Source organism: Haemorhous mexicanus, chromosome 7, assembly GCF_027477595.1.
Source record: "Haemorhous mexicanus isolate bHaeMex1 chromosome 7, bHaeMex1.pri, whole genome shotgun sequence".
Taxonomy (NCBI): Eukaryota; Metazoa; Chordata; class Aves; order Passeriformes; family Fringillidae; genus Haemorhous; species Haemorhous mexicanus.
In genome coordinates this window covers 30,569,487-30,594,003 of record NC_082347.1, presented here as the reverse complement: position 1 = coordinate 30,594,003, position 24,517 = coordinate 30,569,487, and the positions used below count along the sequence as shown (strand labels likewise).

The 24,517-nt window shown below is 44.5% G+C and overlaps 2 protein-coding genes across 11 annotated transcripts in view; one reads left to right on the top strand and one right to left on the bottom strand.

The window, feature by feature from the left end:
- SH3PXD2A (SH3 and PX domains 2A) overlaps window positions 1-18,663 on the top strand; it is a 245,802-nt gene extending 227,139 nt beyond the window's left edge. For 8 of the 9 annotated variants that reach the window (XM_059851916.1, XM_059851910.1, XM_059851908.1 and 5 more), the window contains 4 exons: window positions 1,523-1,857; window positions 2,699-2,748; window positions 4,846-4,965; window positions 5,097-18,663. In XM_059851916.1, the coding sequence (XP_059707899.1) occupies window positions 1,523-1,857; window positions 2,699-2,748; window positions 4,846-4,965; window positions 5,097-6,992 (2,401 nt within the window). In that variant the 3' untranslated portion in view covers window positions 6,993-18,663. The remainder of the gene's footprint in view (window positions 1-1,522; window positions 1,858-2,698; window positions 2,749-4,845; window positions 4,966-5,096) is intronic. The other variant, XM_059851909.1, reaches the window with a different exon arrangement.
- Window positions 18,664-21,471: 2,808 nt separating this feature from the next.
- NEURL1 (neuralized E3 ubiquitin protein ligase 1) overlaps window positions 21,472-24,517 on the bottom strand; it is a 141,170-nt gene continuing 138,124 nt past the window's right edge. For both annotated transcript variants that reach the window (XM_059851905.1, XM_059851907.1), the window contains exon 6: window positions 21,472-24,419. In XM_059851905.1, the coding sequence (XP_059707888.1) occupies window positions 24,178-24,419 (242 nt within the window). In that variant the 3' untranslated portion in view covers window positions 21,472-24,177. The remainder of the gene's footprint in view (window positions 24,420-24,517) is intronic.

Below are 24,517 nucleotides of genomic sequence, written 5' to 3'. Positions count from 1 at the left end.
CTTGGGATGCTTTCCTTTGACATCAGAATCATTGGAAAAACTTGCCACTAAACTCCCTGAGCAGGAGAGATTCTACATATTTACCTTCATATATGACAGAAGGCAAGTATGTGAGGAGAAGCAGAATCTCTAGTATCCTGCCTAGTCTAGGTGGGTGAGGAGGAAAAGGCAGGATTTTGGACAGAAAGGTCCTTGTAGTCATTGCTAGGATTGTATTTGCTTTTATACAGGAAGAATAATAAAGAAGTCTAGAAAATCTACACTGCATTTTCCTGTTCTCCCTGTAAAGTCCCAGAGCCACTCTCAAGTGTGTGGATGTCATAAGGGAGACCAGGATGAGATTTGATGCAGAAATCTCACTGGAAACCTCAGAATCCAAGTGTTGTCATGACAAAGATGCTCACCTGCCAGAAATTATTTGCTCATATCCCATGTGCCCCAGCTCTTTCCTTTGCTGTCTAATGAGGCTCCCTTTTCAATAAAGCACCTTAGAGTCCTACTGTTTTAACCTTTGTATTTCCTGAGCACCAGGATTTTAATGATGCCTGCTTTGGGTGTCTTGAGAGAGTAGAGAGAAGGTTTTCAGTGACTCTCACTGTAGCAAGTTAGGGTTTCATTAGGGAAAGCAGAGTTCATCCACATGGTCCTCCCTGGAGTCTGATTGTAATCTGAAATCCCTGCTGAGGTGTTAGGAATGGCAGGAGTTAGAAAAAAAAGTCTTCCCTAAAGCCCAGTTGTAGAAGAATTACCTCAGTTTGAAGTGTAGCATGATCAACTCAGGGTGGTGTTTTAGGAACACATACTGGATTCAGGTGTCTGTTCACATTTCCCAGTTTATTTCTTCAAATTGCCTCTAGCTTGTTCAGGAAAATGAGTCTCCATCAAAGCCATTTTTCCTCAGACAGGTTGTTTCTTGATCTTGCAGTGCTAGAAGAAGCTGCAGTACTTTAAGGTCCCACATGCTCCATGGCAGAAAGCTGCTCATGCAGAGCTGGGAATTATGGAAGGAGGGCCAGTGTTCTTTATAGTTTCAGGGAGGGAGGCTTGCACAAGGATCTTAATTTGCAGGTGCAGGTTCTCTGTACAAGGTGCTGTACACCCTTATTTTAGCCCATTTTCAATTTGAGTTGCCACTAGGAAGTTTTAAAACTATTAAAAATATTTTACTTACTAGATTGCTTTTTTGCTGTGTGGGAAAATACTAGGTTTGCCTAGTACTAGTCTAGGGGAGGCATAAAACAAACTGGTGAAGCTCTTTACCTTGTGTGTAACTATTTCTTGTCCAGAAAGGCTCCTTTCTTAGGATGATTAGTGGCTTTCATCTACACAGTTCACTGCTGGTTCAACTGACTTTGATATGTCTAATAAATAGATAATAAATGAGTAGAGACTACAAAATCTTGTTTGAAAACTGCAAACTTTATTTGATGTTTGTCATCCATCACTTTTGCTTTAGCTGTTCTACCTGAAATGCTTGAGAAGTCTGTGTTTGATGTGATGGTGTTTCCTTTTGCCTTTCCAGGTATCTGGGCAAAGAAGGCTGGGCCCCAGCTTCATATCTGAAGAAGGCTAAAGATGATCTTCCATCTAGGAAAAAGAACTTAACTGGGCCAGTGGAAATCATAGGAAACATCATGGAGATCAGTAACCTGCTGAACAAGAAATCATCTGCTGACAAGGAAGCTCAAGTAGAAAACGAGTCTGCAGAAACTCACATCACCAAGAAGGAAATCAGTTTGCCCATCCTGTGCAATGACTCTAATGGCAATGCTATGATGACTCCAGACAAGCAGGCTTCCAAACTGGCCCAGGGATCCCCAGCCATAGCAAGGATAGCACCACAAAGAGCTCAAATAAGTAAGGCAGTAAAGTAGTCTGGGTTTTCACGGGCTTGCAGTGAATTCCTGTTCTCTACCTTTCCGGGCTGGCATTGCCTGTCAGCTAAGGTCCCACATGTCCTGGCCTTACAGCCAAGTCCACACAAGCAGACCTTTGCATAGCCTGTAGATGTATCAAGAGGGACTCCAAAGTGTGGTCCTTCACTAGTAGTGATAAAATTTAGCTTCACTTTATACATGGGCTGACTGGTGGTTCTTTATCTTAGCCTGCATGTCTTTACTTTGTTAATTTTTCCTAAGAATACTTTTTTCCCTTTTGAACACTCTAAATTGTGCCCTTCTACTCCAGAAATGTAGATGATGTGGTAGCATGTTCAAGTTGAGGAGACCACCTGTGTCTTCTCTTGCTTTTGTTCTGCTCTTTTCCTGGGGGCAAGTTGCTATAATGTTTTTTACTACTTCATCTGCAAAATGCAGATGCTGATGCTATTCTGTGCAAGGAATGGCAAAATAATAGGAGAGAGGACAGTGTGAGTGTGTAGTGAATTACTTCTGCTGCTGGGGGGAAAATAGGTATTAGTCAGTCCTTTGTTATCCAGTCTCCAATGGAGCTGGTCAGTTCCAGCAGAAAATACAATCCACTGCTTTCTGGCAGTGATTTCCTCTTAAATTTGCTGGCTTAGCAGATATGAATAGCTAAGCTACCTTGGTATTTCTAATATATTCTCATAGTTTCCTATCTTGTTTCATAGAGATGCCTTAAATATTGCAAATACTGACTTCTATTCTCAAATTGTGTAACAGCAGAGAGCTGCTGAAGTGAAGTTAAATAAACTCTCCCTGTTCCCTTTCCTGCTCAGGTTCTCCAAACCTAAGAACAAGGCCACCCCCTCGAAGAGAGTCCAGTCTGGTGTGTATTGGTTTATGGTTTATCTTAGCAGTGGGTAGGTGTCTGGGTGCTTTGTGAGACATTGTGCAGCTCTTCAAGGTGGGAGGGATCCTTTATTTGCATGCCTGTTCATTTCATTGTTTAAGTGTTGAGCAGACCTCAGGGCATCCTAATGATAAATCATGTTTTCTGTTATTCAAAATGTTGCCCCAGCTAATCAGGTCTGAAGGGAGAATAGGATAAGGCTGCTGTGTTCTGTGCATTAAAACTTGTTTGGCTGACTCAGAAGGTTTAAATGTCTTCTGGGTGTCTTTAGCCCAGACCGAAATTTCTGACCTTCTTTTGTCTTAAGCAACTGGGAATGTGTCCCCTCCTTCCACTGCTGCCCCCTTTGAGGTGGCTAAGCTTCACTCTTGTGCATGTTTGAAGTGGCTCAGAATCCTGTGGGAGGATGTGTGCTACAGGAACAAGGCCCCCTATGATTTCTTATCCCCAAAGCCAGAATCCTGGAAGTTTGTACCAATTTGAGGTTAGAACTGTCATCTTCAATAGGAACTAGTCGGTAGTGTATTTATACAAAAGTCATGCTAATAGCTTGTTTATCTAGGCAATACATAGTGTTTAATCTTTGCTGTACCCTTTATGAGCTGTATGCAACTTGTAATTTTTCTGTCACCAGAGATGCTGCTTAACAAACTACATGAATAGCATATTAGCATTTTCTTCCTATTTTTCTTTGCATTATTTTCAGTTAGACTTTGTTTTGGCAAGACTATGACACTTAATCCCATGCTAAAAATAACAGTGATATTATATGTGAAACCCTGAGCATATCTGCTGTTTTCAATTATCTTCTTTTAATCCAAACCATCCTATTATCTGAAGGCATTTTATTATGCTGTGCTTCTGCTGTATTTCAGCATTTATAGTGCAGAAACATTCAATTATAACATTGTTAGACACGGTTCCTAAGGTGCAGAGCTGCATTTTCTGTGAAATGCCACATGCTGTGTGTGATGAAACATCAACTGTTAGTAACAGAAAGGGTATCATAGAAATAGAGGAGCAGGAGAATAAAGCATAGTATGTGATTTGCCCTTCTCCCATTGATGGCTCAGGATCATTTTGTGTCTTTGTCTGTCCTGTGTTTGTCTGTGGATGCTCTGACCTATGATTCTTTCACAGAACCCTAAGTAGTGAAGTGCAGAAGCTGTGTAGCTTCACCTGGCTGCCCTGCAGATGAACACTGTGCTCATCTGAAAAGCTTTCAACATTGAAATTCCTGAAAGGACCCTTTTCCCATTTATCACCTTAAAAAATAATTCTAGCAAATTCTAAAATGTGGCAGCTTAATGTAAAGGCACTTGGCTTTTAGAGGAGTCTGCTATGCTGCCAGAATGGCTGTAAATAGCAGCATCCCACTTCTTATAGAGCCTTTACCAAGGTTGTGTTGGGATTGAGTAGAGGTTCTGGATCTGTTATGGGGAGGAGCTGGAATTATTCTGATCAAGCAGTAAAGTCCTTCCCTTCTAGCACTTTAGCTGGCCAAAGCTAGGGGGTCTATGATATTATACTTGTTTCTTGCTGCAAGAGATGCCCATTAGTTCACCTCACTCACTAATTCTAATTCTTTAAAAAGTCCAGCAGCAGATATGGAGCAATGATTCATTTGGATTATATTTTAAGATAGTGTATTTAATGACAGGCAGAATCTGTTGGGGGTCTGTTGCAATGCAATTTTATGCAGTTGTGGCATGTCATCCAGGGCTGAGTCTTTCTGGACAAAATCTGAGTGTAAATGGGCTGCTCTTAGTGTGACTGCAGTGGCAGCTCACACTTCATCACACACAAGTACAACATTTTACTATTCAGGTAAAGATTATTACAATTTTAATAGTTGGTGAAGGTGGCATGAACAGTGCATATGTTGAAAGGTTTTTCTCTTTTAGCCCATACCAGTACATCAGCTCCTGCTCAGGAGAAATGGGCAGTTAGCATTAGGAGATATCACAGGAAGAAGAATGAGTCTTAGTGAATAAAAGCAATTTTTATTTTCATACTGCTGTTTAGCTGACTGTGTCTTTGGTTTAAATGAACAAAGCATCCTATTTGCCATAGGGTTTTCAGTTACCCAAACCACCAGAGCCACCCTCCGTGGAAGTGGAATATTACACCATTGCTGAATTCCAGTCCTGCATCTCTGATGGCATAAGCTTTCGTGGGGGACAAAAAGCAGAGGTGAGCCTTAACAGTGTATCTGGAAAAATTGTAATATATGTCTGTTGCATGGGAGTGGATTGGAAGGGGAGGAGTGGGAAGCAGTGAGTTGAGATTTTTTTCTAAGTAACATGTTTCTTGTTATCTCTTAGGTTATTGAAAAGAATTCTGGGGGCTGGTGGTATGTGCAGATTGGAGAGAAGGAAGGATGGGCTCCAGCATCTTACATTGACAAGAGAAAGAAACCAAATTTGAACAGAAGAACCAGTACTTTAACCCGCCCAAAGGTTCCTCCCCCAGCACCTCCCAGTAAACCAAAGGACTCTGAAGAAGGAACAACTCCTGGAGCAGTTTCTTCAGGAGATAGCCAGGACTCTCCCCACAAGCTGAAATATGAAGAACCTGAGTATGATGTACCTGCCTTTGGCTTTGACTTGGAGTGTGAAGTGAGTGAAAGTCACCATGAAGAGGGCACTCCTGAAAAACGACTGTTCCAGCCCCTCAAGCCCTCACCTGTGTCATCACTTCAGAAAGCTAAGTTCAAAGTAGGAGAGTCTTCAGAAGAAGTTGCTCATGAAGAGGAAACCATCTATGAGAACGAGGGGTTCAGGCGTTATGTGGAAGATGCTTTGTCCAACAAGGAATCTAGTGGGGATTCTGATTCTCAGAAAAGCTCCTCTCTGTCCTTGATCCGAAGGAATTCTCCATCTTCCAGCTCTCCGAAATCATCACTCATGAAGCTCAAGACAGACAAAAACATTCAGCCTGATCTTGGAAAATGTCACTATTCCAGGAGTGAGGAGACAAAACCAAGATCAGCTTCAGATGTCGGCTTACGTAGCGTGCCAAGAACAGGCTTGAAGAAAGATCCCGGGCAGAGTCCTTCCATCAGAGCAAAGCCAATCGTTAGGCCCAAACCCTTCCTGAACAAGGCAGACTCTCAGAGCCAAGAAAAGATGGATATTAGCACTTTAAGGCGTCAGTTGAGGCCAACTGGGCAGCTCAGAGGTGGACTCAAAGGTTCAAGAAGTGAGGAGTCTGCGAGCCCCCCACGCACCGCTTCTGAGAACCAGGATGACCCTGTTCGGAGAAGCTCGGCTGATCTCATCACAGCTCCTTCCCGTGGCGTCTTCTGCTCCAGCCATACTGCCAAAACTGAGCAAGAAAATGTCTCCAGATGTTTCTATGTGACCACTGACTCATACCAAAAGGTACAGGATTCTGAAATTTGCTTCCCAGCAGGAGTAGAAGTGGAAGTGCTGGAAAAGCAAGCCAGTGGATGGTGGTACCTGAAGTATGGAGACATGGAAGGCTGGGCTCCTTCCCATTATTTGGCTCTCCCTGATAACCAGCGAGAGACTACATCAGCAGAGACTGATTCCTCTTTTGCCAGGAACAGGAAAAATGAAAACAAGTCAAACAGTTTAGAGAAGATAGAGAAGAGAGTTCAGGCTTTGAACACCATCAACCAGAGCAAACGTGCAACACCACCCATCCCAAGCAAACCTCCCGGTGGCTTTTCCAAAGCATCAGGGCCAGTTAAAATGAGGAATGGTGTGAGGCAACTTGCTGTCCGTCCGCAGTCAGTGTTTGTGTCTCCACCACCAAAGGATAACAACCTGTCGTGCTCCTTGCGCAGGAATGAGTCTTTAACAGCCACAGATCAACTTAGGACCGTCCGTCGGAATTCCTCCTTCAGCAACGCCTGGACACAGCCCGGTGACACAAAGGGAAAGCAGCCAGAGCGGCTGGGCACAGAGAGCTCTGAGACCACCTCCAACCTCCCCACACAGAGGAATGGGATCCCTGTGTCCACAGTCAGGCCAAAGCCCATTGAGAAATCCCAGTTCATCCACAACAATCTCAAGGACATCTATGTTTCCATTGCAGACTATGAAGGGGATGAGGAGACTGCGGGGTTTCAGGAAGGTGTCTGCATGGAGGTCCTCGAAAGGAACCCGAATGGCTGGTGGTACTGTCAGATAATGAATGGTGTGAAGCCATTCAAAGGCTGGGTGCCCTCAAATTATTTGGAGAAAAAGAACTAATGTTGCAATATCTTTAACCTCCCTAATTTATACTGTTCCTGCTGTGTACATATGGAAAAAACAATTGCTACACAAAAAGACGTTTCCCTCTGCTTCAGTTTGTACAAAGGAGTCTATGTGAGGACAAATCTGCCATGTTCTGGAGAGGTTTGTGGGGTTTACATGTTGTAAGCAACTACGAGGAAGATGCAGCATAGTCAAATGCCTTTTTGTGAAGTTGTTAATAATCTTGTATGTGTAACAGGGTATGACATCCCATCCTTCCCATTATTGATAGGAAACCAAATGTGTGCCTTTTGTGAGAGAAATACACATGCATCTACCTGGGGAGTTCTGTGCCAAACTGTTTTACAACCTTGGCTCCCTTTCTCCTCATTTTTGTCAATACGTGGAATACCCAAGAATTTTGGATGCTTTTCCACAACTTAAAGTGAGAAGCAAATGAAAGTTTTTGAAACACAGAGGGACTCTAATCCTTTGGAGATGTTAACTTTTTTTTTTTTTTTTTAACTATACTCAACAGTTGGTAGGTCCAGATTTGGAGCCTTTTCATCATGGAGAGTTTTGGTCTCTGACTTCAGTGTTACGGCTAACTCACCGGAAAAGGCCATCAGGTGGTGTGGGTTGGGGCTTTTTGTTTCCTTTCATTCTGTCTTGTTCTTTGAGTTGGGATTTCAGGTGTTCAAGGGCAGTGATGCCTACTGGTGCTTGTAAAAACAAACCTACAAACCCCTTGCTTAAACACGTCTGTTACTGTGTAGGCTTCATGTTTGGTTCTGTGCCTGACTCCTGCCAGGTGACACTGGTTGATTCTCTTCCCAGAGTTAGGTTTCTCACAAGTTATCCAAGTCAACAAAGTCCCTTAAGACACTAAGGACAGAGCTGTCAGATTCTGTGCTAATTCTTGTTTTGCCCTTTGGTCCAAATCCAAGGGTGCTGATTGCTGACAGGGCCCACCAAGTTATTAGCGAGAAAAATTTGTAACCTTCTGCAACATCGGTGTTTACAATGAGTTGAAAAAAAAAAAAGCCATCAAACTCAGTCTGCACATAATTTGTATATTTTTGGGGAATTGCTTTTGTGTTTTGTTTTTGTCTTTTCTGTGCATTCTGGGTTTACTGTATTTTCTTAGTGTGTGTGTGTCTAGTTTTACCAGAAAAGACTTAAAACTGAAGTAGGAGCCAAATATGTGTTTCTGTTCCCACTTGAATCCAAAGAGTACATTTGTACTGGAAAGTGGACCTGGGCTTGTCTGGCTCAGAGGTTTCATATCAAAGCAATTTGGTCTACAATGCATCTAACCAGGAAGCTGCCTCTTCTAGTTCCAGTTCTGTTTGCCTTTTGTAACTCGTGTTTTGAAATGTGGCACGCGGTGTGGGTGGTGTGGGAAGTGGAAGAGGTACCCATCGTAAGGGGCTAGGAACATGGAGTTATTTGTGAGGTAGTCTTGTACTGTAATCATAATTTACTAAATCCTTACTGTGCTTAAGGAAGTCATGCTTGGGGGTTTTCTTAAATGGCCTTGTTAATCATTCAAAATCAATATCTGATTCCTTTAAATAATAGGCAGCATTGTAAATCTGTTCTAAGGGAGGGTGGGGTGGGGGGGACAGAAGACCATTTCACTGCTGGCTTACACAAAGCATTACATGTCCTTTTTTCCACCAGAGTTTCATACTGATTTGGCTTGGAAGTTAAAGGTCATAAAGGCTTCAAAACAGCTGGGATCAAGGGGCTGAGTAAAACAGCACAACAAGACCATATGTTACTGGGGATGTTTCACTGCCAAAAAAAAAAAGAAATTAGGAAATTTATGTTATTCTTGTCTTTTTCCTCTTTTTTTTTCTTTTTTTTTCTTTTCTTTTTATTTCCTTTGTGTGTGTATGTGTGTGGTTTGGGGGTTTTATTAATTTCCATTATAACACTGAGAGAGTTGCCTACAGCTAATGTGGCTGATGTCCTTTCGGTAGCTGAAACAACATCCAGGTGCCACAGCAACAGGCCACAAACAGTGCTGTGGTTTGAGCAGCTCTCTGCATGCAGGTGGGGAGGGGAGGCTGTTTGTTTGGGATCCCTTTAAATTGTGGTGGCAGGAGAAGGAGGTGTAACTGCACAACAGCTCATATCCCACTGTGGGGTCCTCTTTGTACCTTGATGTCTCACCATGCGATGTGTAAGTGCATGTCCAGTTAGCTTCATCTCACTGGATGTGTGTCAATGTGAGACATTGTGGCCCTGTCTCTCATACTTCTCCCCATTTTTAGTTGTACTAATATGGTAGCAGCCATAAAAGACTGCTGGAGCTGTTGTGAGATTATAATAGAAGTATTATATTCTTCTGCTGGACAGTATTAAATAGAGCAATACATAGAGTTATCTGCTAGATTGCAGTACTAATAGTAGTGACTTAGTGATTGGTATTAATGTTATGATTTATTTTAACAATAATGATGCGGAAGTGGTTCATTATTTTGAATTAATGCACTTTAACAATAAAAGAAACCAAAATGGAAGCCAATGCAGAGAACTAAGTGCATTATTTAAAGGTGCAGTATATAATTATCATTTTCTTGAAGCACATATTTATTAAGAATTAACTTATTATTTAAAATATTCTAAAGTTTTGTTTAAAGACATTCCCACTAGGTCATCTCTTTGGGGGGATGTAAAGCACAGCTCCCAGATCTTCTGCATTGAGCCACTGAATTCTCTGAGTATGGTATGGTCTGACATGAGCTCCCATCTAAGGAGGAAGAACAGCAAGGAGACAGAAGAGCCCAGACTGCTGGAAATACTCACATTTGCATCCAGCAAAGCCAAGCCCTGGGCACCTCTGAACTGCAGGAGTCCTTGCAGGGTGTGGGGTGGTACAGGTGTTTTTGGCACAGTTCCAGTGCCTGGCTGCCATGTGCCTTGCACGGGGCTGGCCCCAGTGGATCCAAGTTCTCAGTGAGGTTCAGGTTAGGAGGCTTCAGGATCTGCCTGAGACAGACGACTGTCTGTTCCACAGCTCCTGTTCCATCTTGCTGGCTTGCTTCTCCAGCTCTGGCTTTTGAAGGGAGGTGGTTTGCAGTGTACCAGGCAGGGCAAGGTGGCACAGCATGAGGCTGCCTGCAGTACTGCCAGGGTTTTCTCACACAGCAGCTCCATGGCTCAGTTGCTGCTTTATCCCATCTCAAAGGCTTCACACCCTCCTGAGGAGAGGCCAGACCCTGTAGATGGGCTGCAGAGCCACACTTGTGGCCTCCCTCTGCCCTCACCTGTACCAGCAAAAAGGATGGGGTGCAGATGGCCTACTTGGTGACAGAAATTATTGTTGGCCACCACTTGGCATGCTGGTTTCCACCCTGGTGGAAAAGCTTCCATTTCGGCTTCCCTTCACTTGGTAGTTGTTTTGGCTGCTTGTGTTTAAAAGGGCACTTTTAAAACAAATACCCCCAATGTAATTTTTCCCACTCCTGTCTTACCATTGTCATAGCATCTCTCACTGAGGTGTTCTCTCTTTTTTTGATGCTTTCAGCTGAGAGATATCAGAAAAATAAATATTTTTTCCATTGGCGAGTTTTGGTCAGTTCTACTGATACCTGAAATAGCAAGCCCTTCACTCTTAGCTGTGAAGCAGAGGGAAAGGCCTAAAGCTACATCAAAAAAGCTGTCTGCAGGGCAGGAAAACCTGGCAGAGTACTCAGAGGGCAGTGTAGTGCTAGAAGTGTTTTAGCTCTTTTCTAAAAATGTTAACGTCGCCTTTTATTTACTAAATTTGTCAGAACTGACACTGGATCAAGAGCAATATTTAAATATAATGTACACCTCAGTGAACACTCAATGCAGAAATCAATAGTACTGTTTAAATTTCTCTTTCAGATTGTTAAAAGGAAGCGTCTGCAGGGCTTGAGCAAAGCCATTTGCAGCTGAAGGGGGCCCTCCTCTGGGGGGAGAGGCAGCTGCTTGTGCTGTCTTGCTCTCACCCACTGTGTATTTTCCAAAAGTCTTGAATTTGGACCAGCAGAAATTCCAAACTCCATTGCCAGAGAACAAAATTAAAGAATGTGAAAATTGTGTCTTGCTGTATACTGCAACTTTAATAATAATGAGCACTTCTGAGTTCGTTATTGAGGTTTATATAATGCCTGAAAAGTTTATTTGCTGGTTTCTCTTGTCTCCCCTTTCAAAACACTTCCTCATAACAGCAAGAGTCATGCATTTTGTTAGGAGTCCTTCCCCATGGGAGGCAATTCCTGTTCATTGTTTTAGCTGTCACCCCATGCAGTGGGTGAGTGTAGTCCTATGTTCCAGTCCTTTGCAAGCCACACCTTTCGAGGTAAAAGAGATGATGGGTGCATGTTGGGGTACTCAACTGATGTGTCAACAGGAAGTTTTTAAATTGATGTATTCAATAGCAGCAAATACACAATAAGGAAAGATTGGAATTGTCTTGCAGCTAGACTCTTCAGAATGGAAATTCACATCTGCATGGGTGTGGCTAAAAAATGCATTTGTCCCTTGTGGATGTGTACCCCAAAGACTCCTTCCATTATGTTGCTATAAAGTTTGACGAAGGCATTATATAATTGTTTTCATCACTTTCAGATCTTAATGAATCATATTTTATTGTAATATATATTCATTGCTTTCCTCAGTTAAAAAGAAAGTTACTGCTTTTATCTTATATGAAAAACAAGGGAATTTGATAAAGCATTCATTATTTTCATATTACTAGTATTAACAGAATAGAACTAGTACTATTTAATTTTAGATCTTCATAGCTAGCTTGTTAATAACTCATATTTTCCTGTGTTGTATCCTACTATTTTTTCTATTTTTTCCCAAATATTCTGCATTCTTGAGAAAAAGCAAATCCAATGAGTGGATAAGTGCAATATTCATAGAATAAACAGGCCCCTCATCCAGGACTTGGAGTGGAACGTGCAGTGTGAAATGTTTGCAATTCTCTATTCATGCACTCTTAGGGAAGGGGAAATTCAGGGGAGGGGGCAACTGGATGAAAACAGGACCCTTGGGTAGGTAGAGACTGACAGCTGGAGTGGCTTGGGTTGGGAATGGCTGCTTTCCATAAACAAGTATCACCTGTTAGTGGAAGCATAAGGATTATGCAGCATGTTGCCAGGATTATGTATAGAATGCGCATTAACATCCTTATCAATACAAGACTTCTGAGCTATGCTTGAAACACTCTGTATGTCATCCATGCATGATTCTGTCTTCTGGTTTGTCTCTGCTGGTTACGTCCTCTGTTGCACTTCAGATTTGGTGGTAGCTTTAGAAGGGAAAATTATTCTGCTGGTGCAGTCCCAGGTTTGGCTACTGCATTGTTACTTGTATTTATTGCAAGACCTACAGGAATATTTTTACAGGTCCTTACTTTTCTGTCCTTATTGTTAACCTAAGGAGAAAAAGTCTCCCTTTTATCTGGGTTAATTCTCACCTGCAGATTTTCACAGATGTTTTGGATATTGATTTCATATTTCTTGGCTTGCAAAGGTGGATCTCTCAGGTCCTAAGTAAAGTTGGGCAGAAACTTTGCTCTTCAAAAGAGGTATTGTATTAAATTCTATTTGAATGGAAGGAGAACTTCCATCTGTCAAAAATAATGTGACTTTACAGGTAGCAGCAAAATCTACTACCTTTGAAAAACTGGACTATTTTTGTAAGGTGCAAGAGAAATGTGAAAGCCAGAGCATTTGACTCTCTGAGCTCTGGAAAGTACATCTCCTGTGGCTCTAGTTCATTACTCTGGAGAGATGTACCTCAGTTTTCTGCTTAATTTTTGTCCTGCTGTTCTTAAGTTTGTCAAAAAGCCTTAATATTACCAGAGACCTTTGCATTCAAACAGAAAAACTGAATTCTGCAGCTGTACTGAAGTCGTATCAACATGTGATTTTGGAAAACCTCTAATACTTTACCAATTAGTTGAGGAGCTAACTTAATTCTTTCACATGCTCTTGTCTAAACTGGCAAGAGGCCCACGAGCATCAGTAGAGTTACACTGACAGAAGACCCTTGTGGGTGCTCAGCATGGACCGTTCTCAGCACAAGCAAGTTCTGCGCACTCTGTTCCTACACCTCCGAAGGGTGCACAGGGCTGCTTAGCCTTGGTGCTGCTCTGCCATGATCCACTGTGCTGCAAACCTTGCAGCTCTTTAAAACCAGCTGGAGCTTTGCTGCTATTTGCTGGTGCTTTTCTGTCACCAGCTGCTCCTTCTCTGTCAGCTTCAGATGCTATTTAGCCACGCAGTGAAGTGCTGTGTATCAGTGCAGTGTTTGATAGCTGCCATCAGTACCAGTAGGATGGTCTGAGAGCATGTGTTTGTCTAAGTTATTTTGTTTTCATTTGCTCTTTGTTGCTTGCTAGAAGCAGGGACCAGCACTGTGATGATGCATGGGGAATGTGTCCGCACACTTGAACTGTTTGATGGCCTCTGCTAACGCTGCCCAGCGCTTGTGCTGCTCTTTCTGTCCCTCTGTGCTGCTCAGCAGTCGTGTTTGTTGTGTGTGTCTGTAATTTTCAATAAAGTACTGTACATAAGGCCGGATCCAGGAGCCCCCAATCAGCTGACTTTGGGTTGGGATGTAGGTTGCTGTTGCTGCTTTTCCTCCTCCACCTTAGACCCAATTTGGAGCAAAACACAGGTGTCTGTAAAAAGTCACCTGTAACTCTACTTGGGGATGTCAGTTTTGCAGGGTGTGCCAAGGGTGGAACAAGGAGATCTTTTCTCTTGGGTGCCCCTGCATCAGGGCCGGGACTCCGCAGCAATTCCTGGAGCGGAAGCTGCGCCGCACTGCGTGCGGACATGGCTGGCATAGTCAGAACAAATTAGTTTCCCCCATTTTATATTGTCAGGGCTGGGCTGGTCCCATCAACTATGTTTTTCATTTGTTCTTGCATCAAGGTAGTGTTGATTTTTAGTTGGAGAGTGCAATTTTTTTTTTGTTTGTGTTTGGTTTTTTTATAAATAAATTTGGTTTAAAGATTCACACTGGCGTTTTTCAGACCTGTTCTTGTCAGCATAAGCCACTACTGTCCTGAGTTGAGACTCCTGTTTGTTACTGAATTAAAATTATGGGAATGATGTTGATCATTTGGAAAGAAATTAGAAAATAAATTAGAAGTAACTATATTAGCAGGGGGAGAGATAGATAAAATATGAGGAAAAGGATGTTTCTAATAAGGCCATGAATTATTTGGTCTGACACTGCAGGTGCTTTCTCTGTATAGATGGTTTAAATACATCACTGCTCTGTGACAGGATTTTTTGTTATTGAGAAAAGTTGATTTTTTTCAGTCCCTAATAGACTATGATAGCCTATATTCTGAAGCCACCAATCCACCAACAGAAGACAAACATAGGTTATCTGCTTGTTGCAGTTGAGGCAGTTTGTGTGTCTGGGAGTTTGCATACACCGAGGTTCAGCTGGTGGACTGGGCAAGCATGGCTGTTCTAGACCTGTCCATGTTGGCAGGACCAACCCGGTGCTAGTAGTGCTTCTGGAAAAATGTTGGCTTTAGTGACCTTTCCCTGATGCTCAGGGTTATTGGGTTACAATGGTACCTGTCCTGGTCCCTCTTTGGTGGAGGAGAAAAACAGGTGGAAGGGAGAATCACTTGGCACGGTAAAAAAATTTTTAAATATAACACTTAATAATTAGGTATATATTTCAGATTTCTCCAGATATTCCCCATCAGACCTGTTATTGACTCTGTATTTGATGACTGAAAGGTAAGCAACATGGCAGCATTCTCTGTGCAAACAGTTCTTTCGTGGTTGGAGAGCTTGTTCTTGAACTGCTTCTGGGTCACCGGGGAAGTAGTAATAAATAAACAAAACCCCTGGAGGGGCATTCAATTCTGTCCTGACTCTGGGTCCCCCAGAACACATTAATTCAGTTTGTTTCTGTCCCCTTGAAGCAGGACAGAAAAGAATAGTGCAGTCACTGGAGCTTAGCCTGTAGCAATTAGTAAGCTGGAACAAATAAAAAAGAAAAAGAAACCTTTTTAAAAATGAAGTATTTCAGTGAATAGCTGACTTAACTGCTTCCTGTCTTGGACTTTCATGGAAGGAGGAAGTTAGAATTGTTTCCAGTTGCTAGGAGTAATTTTTCTGTGTCATGCTGAACAGGCTTGCTGCAAAGTCTTGCTCATTACTCGTGATGAGCTCAAACCTGGAATATTGCAAAAGCAAAGTGTGTGTAGCATTACAATGACTTTTTTGTACTGAGGGTCTGAAGTGAGAGTTGTGGGGTCAGTAGTATACAGAGTTAGTGCATTTCTGCTGTCTGGCTGACTTGCACATGACATCAGTGCTGTTCCTTTAGTGCAGCTTTAATTGCAGACAGCAGTGCTTATTACTCTGCTAGCAGTGTTTAGGGAGGATCATGTAGATGAGCCTCCTCACTTAAGGCTCAATATCAAATATCATATCAGGAGAAGTCCTGCCAGCAGCTTGATTGATTGCTGCTTAGGCTAAAGTTCAGATGTGGGTAACTCCAGGTGGGTGTTGAAAGCAGCTCAGATGCCTTGTACATCTGTAGCTGTTCCCAGAGCTGTTTATTAGCCCAGATTATCTCTGCAAACCGTGGGTAGTGAGTTACTGGGAGGCTAAACCTGTTGGTGAAGGAAGGCTGAAATTTGTTTGAGCTATTGCTCTCCTCTGCATTAGCAGAGCAATGGCACGTGTCTGTACTAGAAGCTCCTAGAGGGTTTGCTGTCCCAAAGTTTTAGCTGACCAAAAAGAAAAAAAATATGGATCTAGGCCTGGTCTAGGTGAAGTTTTGCAGTAGGTTTCTTGGGTGGTTGATGTTCTTCATGTGACCTTGAAAACTAGATGCTGTTGTCATTTCTGTGTTGGTGTAGAGCTCCGTTTTTTAGTGGTTAGGTGGTGGGAATGTACCTGGTGGAGCTTGGAATCTTGGGAGAGTATGTCGGTGACCAGAGATAGAGAAATGTGTGGCTGGTCTTAGTGTGTGTGTGGTCAAGCTGGTGACACTTTTTTGTCTTTTGTTTGTATTGTTTTTAATATGGGAACCAATTTGTCTGTTCTGCTTTGGAAAAGGTCTAGAAGTTGGTGTGGTTTCTGTTGCAGTAAATATGAGAAGGAGTTAGCTGAGAGCTTTTTTTTGTTTGTTTGGTTTTGGTTTGCTTTTTTTTTTAAAGAGAGTTATGGGCAGGAGACCATTTAGTTTGTTTTGGGTTGCAAGTTAAGCTAAGAGAGAAAGAAAATGAGTCTGGGGAAATCCTTTTTTGTGGTAGAAGCTTTGGACCATATTTTGTTGTGGCCTCTGATCCAGCTCCACTGAAGGCAGTGGAGTGAATATTGTTGATCATGTAGATGTTAAAGTTTTTGGTCATGAATTAATTCTTAGAGAGGTGACAGGTATCTTGACATTCGCAACATGTCATAACAAATGTGAGCTAGGAACAGAAATAATAACTGTAGCTTCAAGCATTGTTCAGTTTTTGTTTAATGAACTTGAGATGCTGACCAGTTGGATAAAACTGTTTGTACAATGAACAACTCCTGCAAGGGTTCAGATGTGCTTGAGTCTATGAGAGGTTTTCCTAGGACAGGAAATCCTATGCATGATAAAAAAAATTGGCTTTCTCAGTCATCCCAATAAAACTGAAATCCAGAAGAGTGACGCTTTCTGCACTTAACAGCATCTTTTGCCATTGATGGCAAGAGTTACTGTTAATGAGGTATTAGATGCCCCAGTCTGTCTGAACTGGCACAAAGCAGATCTTTTTGTGACCAGTCCCTGAGTCTGTGTGTAAACATTTGTAAAGACTGGATGCAGATTACCGTAATAGTTAACAAAATGAGCAACTTTTCTGTGGGCTAACACAAAAGATGTTTCCACAGTGAGGAAAATACAGATCTCCTTTTTGCCAAATGACTCTCTAGAAATTTCCATCAGGCTTCAGCGCAAATCAGCTGGGACCTGTGAGGATTTAGCTGATACATACAGTACTGGGGGCCTGTTTCTGTGACTGGCACAAAAGAAGTGTGGCTTTATCCCAGCAAGAATTAATGAAATCATCATAGTACAATGTTTTCATTTGCTCTGGATATGACAGTGGTGGGGGAAATGAGCTCCCCCTTAATCCAGATTTGCAGACTTTACTTGACTGCAGTGCCCAGTCCAGAACTATTTCAGAGCTGTTCTCATGGCTGTGCCCTGTGTGGGACAGGGAATGCTCTCAGAGGAGCTGCCTTCCTCTCTGTGCCATGACTAACTGCTTGCTCAGAGAACTGCAAAACAATGTGAAGTAATTGAGGTTGGGGATTTTTCCCCTAGAGCAGCGTGTTCTAAAGCAGTGAAGTAAAAACAAGTGCTTGTTTGGGAAACTTTAATCATGTCTCTGTCTGTAAAGGTGGAAACTCTGCATGGGTCTCTCAACAGAGAATAAGAAACACCATCTGTCTTGGGAAATTGTACATGTGAAGATGCAGAACAAAGATTTCAGATTATTGTGCCTAAAACTAGATCTCAGCATTTCTCTATAGGCATTTGTTAGAGCTGTTGTTATTTTGGAACTGAACAGTATTTAATAATGGTTAATCAGGATTGCTCAACAATTCCTGCAGGAAAGGAAAAGACAATTTGAGTTCTGGACACTTACAGGAGAGGGAATTATAAAAACATAAAATATGGCCAGGTGCTTTATGAACCTAATTTTTCTTCTAGGATTATCACAGTTCCTTGTGATTGTGTCCTGGCATACACTGGTGCTGGTCAGTGACACCTCTTTGCAAAAATTCAGAACCATATGTGATGGGCATGTGTGTATTGGAAAAGATGAGCCTAAAAAGGCCTTGGAGTAAACTACAACTGATAAAAGAACTCCTGATTTGCATGTTCCAGATATGCTGAAATAACTTGCATTGAGGCAACTTCAGCTCCTTCCAGGCATCTGGCAGCTCACAGGTGATGGAGGGTGGCAAATGTTGGTGGAGAGGGAAATTCAGGATGCATGCTGTCACTGCTCTTCCTGCTCTGTGCCTGAAGTCAGAGCTCTGCTGGGCCACAGCAGGACAAGACCCTTGGCACAGTGTTTGCCATGTCCCACAGGGCTCTGCCAAGTGAGTGACCTTTGCTGACCTGGGTGCTGCTTCCCAGCCAGGATGTTCCCCCCTCCCTGTGTGCAGGACCCTGGGAGGTTGTGAGGGACTGCCAGAATTTGAGAAGTGTTTTCTCAGAGAAATTACAAGTTCTTACAATACGAACCTCTAATGCTTTCAAAGACTCAGGCAGAAAGGACTTGCTAAACAAACTGTACCTGTCATCTCCCAGTTCATTGATTGCTTGGACCAAAGGTGGTGCTAAATCTGATCTTTGTCTGTAATATTTATATTTTGTTGGACTTTTTTTTTTTTAAGTGTTTGATAAAACAGATGCAGTGTCCTTCTTACATGAGAAATTTAGTCCCAGCTTGGGATATGGCAAAACTCCCTGGACCTTCAGGGCCCAGGATTGTTGCCTGTTACCATTTGAGCAGGCTTGCAGTGTTTGGGGGGAGGTGGGAAAAGGGTACTCTATCTTCAAATGCTTGCAGACTGTAAGAATTGACTTGTGATTTGTTTGTTTGTTTGTTGGTATTTTGTTTACAATGCCTCTTATGCCCTAAGGAAAAATAAATTTTTGACCTTTTTAATTGTGATCCAGTTGGTTTGTTTTGTTGGGGTTTTTCTTCTAATTTTTTCAGTACTGTTTTGATTCCACTTGAATTCCACTGAATTTATCTTTCCCAAAATGACTTGTAATTTGTGTGTTCATGCAATTGCAAATTTTATCTTAGGCTAAATGGATACAGGACCTTGTCTTGGTCCCTGGCCAAAGTTGTTACTGTAAGCTGTATTTTTGTATTTTTTTCTGTTCCACAAAGTTTATGGAAAAGTCACCTGAGCCCTCAAACATGAAGCTCTTTAGTCTGCATTGAGCAAGTTCTTAAGGTTTATGGTACTCAAGGAAGGATGGGTTTTTTTGAGAAAGATAGGTTCAAAATAAGAAGAGAAGCATACTTCTACAAAAGTGATTAGAGTTGCTCTGCAAGGTAGGATAAGCCCTGTGTGCAGTCTGCAGAGCAGGTGGTGCTGGAACATGGGACACTGCGGTCTGATCCTGCAAGGTTTCTTGGCACTGCTGACTCCTCTTACCTGTCTTTGAAGGCTGGAGGCCCAAATAGCTCAACAAGTAGAAAGTCATTGCTGTGCAAAGCAGCAGATGGGTAAAACTGAAGTTTCTGGATGGAATGGATCCCCTCTCTTTATGCTGGGACATCTCTTGGGGATGCCAAAGGCAGTGGATTAGGGGATGTATTGGGTAAGGAGGTCTTAACAAGGGATGTAATACAGAGGAGTAACAAGGTTGTTTTTTATCTGTTCAGTTCCCAGCCTGACTGTAGATGTTCCTGTGTGCTGGCGTGTAGGTGAGTGGTGCCCAAGGAGTCCTGTTGGGGCACCCCAGCTCTCTGAAAGATGCCAGGAATTGAATCTGATGCAGCACACAGTCCTGGGCATAAACGTAGTGCCAAGTGTGACAGGAAACTGTGCCCCCTCTTCCCTTTGTGCTCAGTGAGCCAACCAGCTTGAAAGGGTTTTTTTGTCTGATGCAATCACTATTTACTAGTGTATCCCCTTGTACGCTGTAATTCACTGTTAACTGCTCTCCTCTTGCCCGTTTTTCTCGGAGGACCACTACCAGAATTGTGCTGCACTCAAGACTGAATTTTTCTGGTCCTACTTTAGTGTATTTTCAGTGTTTGTTAAAATCCGTCTTGGCAGGAGCGGCGGCTGAGCTCGGGGCCGGGCACCGGGCACCAGGTGGCGATGCTGGACCAGCGCTGCAGCTCCTGGACCGCTCTCGGAGCATCCTCTCTCTCATCTTCCTCCGCCTCCTTCTCGCCCGCCGCGGGCTGTGCCGCAGCCGGGACACCCCGGGAGCAGCCCTGCCTGAAACAGCGGGATGGGCTGGGGTACCCTGCCTGGGGAAGGTCAGTTCTGCACCACAGCTGGTCTTGGTGGAGAATACTTGGGAAGCAATGGCAAAATTACAGCTCTGGTTTGGACGTGGGGAGGGAGGGCAGACAGGGCAGGGTGACTCCAGCGATGCTCAGCAGATGAGGATGCAAAGCTCACTGGGGCTGTTGCACATGGCAGCATGAGGGGCTGCACAGGCTGAGGCTGGCAGAGGGGAAACCTGGCACATGTGCTGGTGCCAGGGAAGGAGGAGATCTAAGTTTGGCCCAGAGCATTAGCACTTCACTCATCCTAATCTGTGGCAGTGCTTGAGCTCAGCACATCCAGCAAGTCAGTGCTGCCAGTTTCTAGGGCATTCTGTGCTGAGCAACCCTGTCCCTTGCTCCTGAGGGAATGAGGAGGCTTTCCAGACCCACTAGAGGTCCTCCTGTCCCCGGGAAAGCAGGAGCTGGAACAGCTCTTGGAGGGCAGCACTCAGCCGTGCAGACTTGCCTTCTCCCGACAGCTGGGATCTCCTCAGGCTGGTGCTGGAGAAAGCTGGGTTGGAGAAGTGGTTTCACTTTACCAGCCTGGAATGTTTCAGGCTACTGAGGAACTGTTAGAGTAGAATGGTTTCTGGAGAGGCTGAGGACACCACTCCTGGGCTGTGCCAGGCCCTTGGCAGATGGAGCACCCCCACTGAGGGAGAAGATGCCACCTCAAGTATGTCCCATGACAAGAGTGTTATCCAGATAATCTCATCTACTGAACAGTTAAACAAAAAGATGAGGAGAAAAATCTCACATTTGTTGTATTGTAGGTGTGCCCCTGAGCAGATACCTGCAGCAGAGGATTGGGTTTTTAGGGAACTGGCATGATCTCTGGAGAACCCAAATTCCCTTTGGGTCCTTGTGTCCCTTGCTACATACTCAGGAAGCATCTTCTCCTTATGTCAGCATCTTGCTTGGCCAGACCACAGATTGTCAGTGGGCCTTCTCAGCATGTTGCCCAGTTCAGGGCTGGGATGATGCTCTGCCTCATCTTCAGCCACCCTACCTGCCCCCTCCTAGGCTGAGCAGCATGTCCTGGCTTTCCTCACAACACAAGTTCTTTGTGCTGGTGGAGGGTGCTTTTTTGTGGTTACAGAAGAGACTGTAAACAAGGCAGTGAGAGAAAAGAAGTTGTGACTTCTCTCTAGGGAGGGCAGGAAGAGGCTTAGGAGTGTGGGACCTAAGCTTTCAGGAATGATGTTAGCTCTTGCTTTCACTTCTGTGCCTTCCTTTATTCCTTATGTGTGTGTGGTGTCCACCAAGGGGGAACTGATATCCACCTGCCAATGCCCTCCCATCCTCCAGAACTAAAGGAAAGCCTGAGATCTCTCCACCCAGCTCCCCCTAAACAAGAGGCTCTCATGCCACCCTTGCTTTTACCTCAGCCTCTCTCAGTGCTGGCCATTGTGTTTTGCTGCTTTCATGAAGTGGGAAATCCTCAGCCACCCGTGCTGCTGTAGGATATCTAAATCAACTTTATTCACGATCACAGTTATCCAATTATTCACAATGAGTTTCTCTTGTCTTTAAACAGAACACAAAACATCTTAAAGTAAAGCAATGAAATGCAGATGACACAACACAGAGGTACATGGAAACCTACACCAATCAAACAAAACAAAAGATTAGGATTTTTGTTATTTTTACTGGTTTTGCTGGTTTTTTTTGTTTCCTCCCTGGAGAGAGCCTTTTTCTCTTCCCTGCTGACAGCTGGAGGCCAGCCTGTGCAGGGGTAGGACTGAACCCCAATTTTTGAACTCAGATGCTGGGGGAGCTTTCAGCTTCTCCTAACTCCTAGAGTTTGGTCCACAGTAAAACAAACACAGTTAATATATTAAAACACTCTCAATTCAAAAGGTGAAAAGGGAATTTACACCACTGCACTGGTACCCATGGATGGAATTTCTTAAAAAATAAAATTTACCGCTTGGCTTTCCCTGCATGGAGTGGGACTGGTCCCACTGGTGTGGTGAAGGCTCGGGAGGCTGCTTATTGCACATTTCCCCACATCCACTATTTCATCAACACCTTCTTACCCCTTGGCTTCCTCCTTTTTGAAATCTTTGCACTGGAGTTTGTGTAACCACTGAAAAAAGCTCCCTGTGTGTGCTGGTCACAGTTGGAGCTGGCTGTGTGCCTGAGGACCAGCCATGCTCCTTGCAGGGCTGCTCTGACTTCCCCCAGGTTGTGCCAACCAGCCTCCTCCTGCCCCTCAGTGAGGCCATCTGGGAATGGGAGCCATCAGCTCTGGAGCTTTTGACAGCTGGGCCAGGGCTGGGTTTGGGCTGTACAGCAGAGGTATGCCAGGAAATAACATAAATCCCTGTCACCCAGAGTATCAGCATTCAGGTTAGTGCTGCCCACAGGGCAGGCTGGGGGAGCTGCAGGCCGCTGGGTAGGCCGCAGTGATGGTGGCTCCTTCAGAGAAAGGCTCTACAATGTGCTCCCCAGTGAGTAGTCTCTTCTTGCATCTCCTTGAGAGACAGAGCAAGGATGTGTTTTCCAGGCGTTTTTAGGATCAGCCTCTGCCAGTGTGGGTGGTGAAAACCCACCTGCTGCTGGGGGGTGGGGGAACATGATGTTCCCCCATCACATGCAGCAAGTGCATGTGTGCATTGAATACTGTTATGCCTTCACCACACTGCTCCCCTCTATCCCATCAATGGCCAAATGCTCGGGTGCAAGGAAAAGCTCAGCAGGGAGGGTGTGACTCCATGGCCTTCCCTGGTCTGGCCAGGTGGGTGATGTGGTGGGGGCAAACTCCACTGCCATGGCACCCTAGCCCTGACCCCCCTCAGGACCCAGACACAGTCCCTCCCTCCCCTGCAGCCCGGGAAGGCGGCAGGATGGGTTGGGAAGGGAGGCAGACAGCTCCTGCTGCTGCCAAGCCACACAGCCCAGCCCCAAGGACCAGCAGCCCTGGGTCACACCTGTGGCCATGGCAGAGCAGCAGATGTTTGCATGGGGGTCACCATTGTCCCTGCTGGGCACAGCCGGCTTCCTGACTCAGGCAGGAGAGAAGGAGATTTGTTTAAATAAACCAAAGCAAACCAAACCCCTCAAGTTATTTTTCTCTCGTTCCTTACTTCCTAACACATAAGGACAGCCGTGTCCTGCCGTTGTGGCTGTGAAGAGCTGAGTACCACCTGGCTGGTTTTGTCTTAAAGCACAGTGATAAAGTTACCAGTAAAGGTAACCCACAGACGTGTGGGTTTATACATTCTTCCCCCGTGAGGCTGGGGTTTTTCCTCACAAGTGCTGTCTGGATGGCAGGGGGAGAAAGGTGAGGGAGTTATGTCTCCCTCTCCCACAGGCCCATGGGAGAAGAGATGCTGCTGAATCCCTCGTGCTGCGTGGAGACCACACGCAGGTTGGTGGTGCTGGGGTTTGGGAGCCGCTCCTCATGTGACAGGGTGGTGACAGGAGGTGGATGACGCTGCTGGGAGGAAGCAGAGCTGTTGCCAGTGTTAGTTGCCAAAACTACCGTGAAAGCCTCTGTCAGAGAATGGCAATGGAGGAGCTGGAGACTGCCCTCAAGGGGCTGCCATGGGTCTGCTCTTCTGTCTGCAGATATGGGGTGGGTGTTGCTTCACAAATCTTGGGTTCTTTTCTGCACTGGCCCCAGCCTCTCTGCTGTGAGTGTGCTCACTGCTCCTCCCTCGCTGGGTCAATGCTTGCCTTGCTCCATCCTTTCTAAGGAGCCTCCTCTGGTCAGGCTGGTTGTGCACAGAAACACATTGCTCATTTCTTCTCTTCTGCTAAGCTGTCTCTGCATGTGGGGTGCCTCTGGAAGGAGATGTGTAGCATTGAACCTTTTACCACTTGCTGTCTATGCTAAAGAGTGGAGACTCCCCTCTGCTGTGCATGGTGTAGAAAGGGATGATTGCACCAGCTGGCATTTTTTGAGATAAAGTTTAAAATCCACAAGGGAGAGTAGTCCATCGCATCTTCCCTGACACTGGAGTTCAGCCCCAGGGCTTGCTTGGGGGTAGAAGAGCAGCATCTAAGCTTGTCTCATCTCTTGTCCATGGTAGAGGAGGTCAGGGTGGTGGTGGGTGATGAGTTTTGAATCTCCTGGGTGATGAATAAAGACCAAGGCCTGTGTTGTTTCACAGCCTCCTCCCCACGTGCCCAGTCCCCACCATGGCATCTGCTGCTGCTCTAAGTGCTGCGGTATGTTTTGATGATATCTTTGATGGCCCGTCTGCAAATAGGGCAGCAGGCATTGGCCATCTTCTTGAGCTTCAGCCCACATGAATAGCAGAGACACATGTGTCCACAGGAGTAAATGACTGTGTCTACCACGTTCTCATAGCAGATGGTGCATTCATCTACCCAGGGCCCTGAGACGGACGGGGAGATGGGTGACTCAGGCAAGCTGCTTGGAGAGTTGGGACCTGTGCCTGCAATGCAAAACAAAAACATGGTCACTCCTCTTGCTGACATGCCAAGGTAATTTCTGACCTGCAGCCACAGAGGGAGGAACCATGCCCCCAGCAGA